The following is a 4,018-nucleotide window of genomic DNA, read 5'->3' on the forward strand; positions in this document are numbered from 1 at the left end:
TATATATATATATATATATATATATATATATATATATATATGCATGTGTGTATATGTACAAGTGAGATATATACACATATGGCTATTGTTGAGGTAATTGTTCAGACCATGGCCACCACCTGTTGGTTTGCTTCCAGGAATTATTGCAGTATGCCGCACTATGATCCTTGCTTTAATTGTCCTCTCATTATTTGTTTATTTGCAAGAGACATAATCGTAATGTTTAAAAGTATATATTAAAAAACTCAGTTTTACAGACTGCAAATTGCAGTGTGTATGTATGTGTGTTGTACATGCTTGTATATATTTGCGTGTGTCTATATGTATGCATATACTTGTGTATATATATATATACATACAGACACACACTCAAACATGACAGTTGTCAAAGTGACTGTAGAGCAATGTGAGAGGAAGTGTCTTGCTCAAGAACGCAACACATTGCCTGATCCAGAAATTGAAACAGCAATCTTACAATTGTGAGTGCAACACACTAACCACAAGGCCATGTGCCCTCACATATATATACACATTTATCTGTGTGTGTGCTTATGATGTATGTGTCTTGTTTTGTTCTCAAAGAAATGAAAGTTGCACTCAATACCTGTTGTGTCGTGTAATTATTGTCCTCACCTCATTCTTCTGTCAGTGTTCAGTTTTCCATTCTTCACATTTGTTCAGGTGACACATTTATTTTCCCTATTCTAAAAAAATTGGGGACACACACAGTGTGTACATATAACACTTTTCTTTTCTCTCCTTCCTCTCCCCCACCCCACATTTTCTACCTGCTTTACTTTCCTCTTTTCTCCCATGACCATCAGCAAATTTCAATTTACTTATATATATATGTGTATATATATATATATATAAAAAACCAAAATTCCTCTTTTCTTTGATTTTTGTTTTGCTTTTGTTATATTTCTCTTTCAATTCCAAAGCTCACTGTTTGGCACTGTTGCAAAGAATCCTTCCTACCTTGTTGAAGAATTTCTGAAACTACCCCCATCCCATGTATGCATGTAACTGAGAGAGTCTGTATGAGTGCATATATAAATCAAATTATAAACCACCCACAAAATAGGAACGAAAACACACACACACACACACACACACACACAAAAGCTTTTTGTATAATAGTTATTATTTTAATTCAAAATGGCTTTATACAGGTTTCATTACTAAAGTGCATGTGTGGGATATGTATGCCTGAATGTGTGTGTATATAATATATATACATATATAGACATACATATTTAAGTTGTTTAATGACAATTGTTATTACCTATCTTTCTCATTACTATCCTCCTGTCTACTCCCTCTTATATATATATATATATAAATAAATATGTATATATATATGTATATATCTTAAATAAGGTGGGTATGAATGTGGTCACTTGACTTGCTAGAAGTAACTGCTAAATTGCACCCTACAATCTTATAAAGGAAGAACACATTGGCTAATGTTGTCTTGGCTACAGTTTTGAAGAAGATAGCGTATCCATAGCTGAAATATTTTTGATTGTAGGTCTTCTCGGTCAGAGCTGACCTGGGGCTAAACAACAACATACATATGTCTCTCTCTCTCTCTCTCTACAATCTATCTGTCTTTCCTCCTTTCTTTCTTGGTCTATTTTTTTTTCCATTATCTTTCTCCTCTCTCTCTCTCTCTCTCCTTCGATTAAAGATAAAAAGAATGAAATACTTTAAGAATATGGAGGTAGGTACAAAAAATAACCCTCAAAATAAAAATATAAAAACACTATCACCACCTCCCCAAGAAACAAAAATGAATTTGATACATTTTCCTTGCTGGAAATAATCAACTGGAATTGTTACCATCCTATTGAATGGAATCTGGGACATTTTCCTTTCTCATGTACAGGATTAACATTGGATCAGTGAAAAGAAAAAAAAAAGAGAAACAAATTAAATAAATTACAAAGAAATGAAAATAATTCGTTTTTATATATTTTATTTTTTTGTATAATGAACTGAATTAGTTTCAAATAGTTAACGCTTTGTATTTTAATTGTATAATTTTACTATTCGTTTTTGTTCTTTAGCATAATAATAATACTATATATATCATTTAAAAATTTTATTTTGTGGGGGAGATTTCCTTTTTTCCTTATTTTTGTTCTTATTTTCATTATAGAGTTTTTTTTTTTTTTAATTGTTTCATTTTAAATATATCACAGATTAATTTCTTGTGTTCTTCTGCCGCTGGAAGTTTACTTTCACTGATATTTTGTAATTCTTGATGCTAGTCACAAAAAGTAAAAAAAAAAAGACATGTTAATTCTTGTCAAAGCTCAAATTATAATACAGCCACAAATATTTTGTTGAAACTTTGTAAAGTATAGTAGTTGTTTGCAAGGGAAGGTGGGGTGGGGGCAGTGGCAGTGACATCTTATGGTGTCAACACTATGCAATTCTTGCTGGTGAGAAATTTGAAAGATCGCTTTGGTCCAATGGTAGACCATCCGTCATATTTGAAGTCCCATGGACAGCCTTGAACTTCTACCCAAAAAAAGGGTTTATATGCTATTATTTGAGCTTTATGAGTTTGAAAGAACTGCAGTGTGGCATTTGCCCAGTTCTGGAACCATTTAGCCAGCTTGCCACCAAAAGCGGTCAATTTTCTGTTGTGAATTCAGAATGATGAAAGGCGAGATGCTGTGAAACAAACCCAAGATGGACAACAATGATATTGTGCTGCCAGCTGTGTAGCCGTAAAAGATAAATAAACCATTATAATCGCGACTGAGGAATTGGGATCAATTAATTTCATTGTTCTGTGAACTCGACTAAATTATAAACAATGTTAAAAATATATCTTACCTTTTAATTTGTTGTTAATCCTTTCAAGGGATTCCATAAGTCGTTGTTCTTCGAGAGATAATATTGTTGGACCTATAACGTAGCAAAAAAAAAAAAAAAAAAAATTTTATATTCACATATTTACAAGAGCCAACCTCTGCATAGTCATTCAACCTGCTAGAAATAGCAGCCAACTTATATATGATGGTTTATGGTGGGCACATGGAAGATGGGTGCTCAATACATGTAGAGAATATATTTTTTTTTAAACTGGAACGAATGTACGTACGTATGTACATACGTACGAAAGAACGAACGAACAAACGAACGAAAGTATGTACATACATCCGTACGAAGGAACGAAATGAAGGGCCGAACGGACGAAAGAACGAACACAAGAACAATGAACGTACGTACGTTCGTTCGTTCGTTCGTATGTACGTAGATACGTACGTACGTAAGTTCGTTCGTTCGTTCGTACGCACGTACGCATGTTTGTTCGTACGAACGTTCGTTCATACTTATGTTCGTACGTTCTTTCGTTCGTTCATACGGACATACGCACGTTCGTACCTTCATTTCGCTCCTTCGTTCGCTCGTACGTACGTACGATCGTAAGTTCGTTCATTCGTTCGTAGGTACGCACATTCGTTTCACTCGTTCCTATGTTCATTCGTTCGTTTTTTCGTACGTACCATCGTTCCCTCGTACGTTCATTTGTTTGTTCGTTCGTTGTTTCGTTCGATCATTCGTTCGTTCGTTCTTACGTATGTACGTTCTTTCGTTATTTCCTGTCTACGTAATACGTACGTAAGTTCGTTCGTAAGGACGTACGTTCGATCTTTCGTTTGTTCTTACGTACGTACGTTCTTTCGTTATTTCCTGCCTACGAAATACGTACGTACGTTCGTTCGTACGTTTGTTAGGTCGTTCGTACTTTCGTTCATACGTACGCACGTACGAATGATCGAACGTACGAACGAAAAAATGAACGATCAAACGTACGAACGAAATAAACGATCGAACGAACGAACGGACGTACGTACCTACGTACGAAGGAAGGAACGAACGTACGTAAGTACGAACAAACGATCGAAAAAAGGAACGAACGAACAAACTAACAAAGGAACGCGCGAACGAACGAATGTACATACGAACGAATGAACGAACAAAGGAACGAAAGAACGAACAT

The 4,018-nt window shown here is 34.9% G+C and overlaps 1 protein-coding gene across 2 annotated transcripts in view; it reads right to left on the reverse strand.

The window, feature by feature from the left end:
* Positions 1-1,958: 1,958 nt before the first annotated feature.
* The window catches only part of LOC106875558 (putative uncharacterized protein DDB_G0289263), a 35,231-nt gene continuing 33,171 nt past the window's right edge, over positions 1,959-4,018 (reverse strand). For both annotated transcript variants that reach the window (XM_052976174.1, XM_052976173.1), the window contains 2 exons: positions 2,848-2,919; positions 1,959-2,269 (listed from right to left, as the gene is read on the reverse strand). In XM_052976174.1, coding sequence (XP_052832134.1) covers positions 2,244-2,269; positions 2,848-2,919 — 98 coding nt within the window. In that variant the 3' untranslated portion in view covers positions 1,959-2,243. The remainder of the gene's footprint in view (positions 2,270-2,847; positions 2,920-4,018) is intronic.

This window comes from Octopus bimaculoides, chromosome 24 (assembly GCF_001194135.2).
Source record: "Octopus bimaculoides isolate UCB-OBI-ISO-001 chromosome 24, ASM119413v2, whole genome shotgun sequence".
Taxonomy (NCBI): Eukaryota; Metazoa; Mollusca; class Cephalopoda; order Octopoda; family Octopodidae; genus Octopus; species Octopus bimaculoides.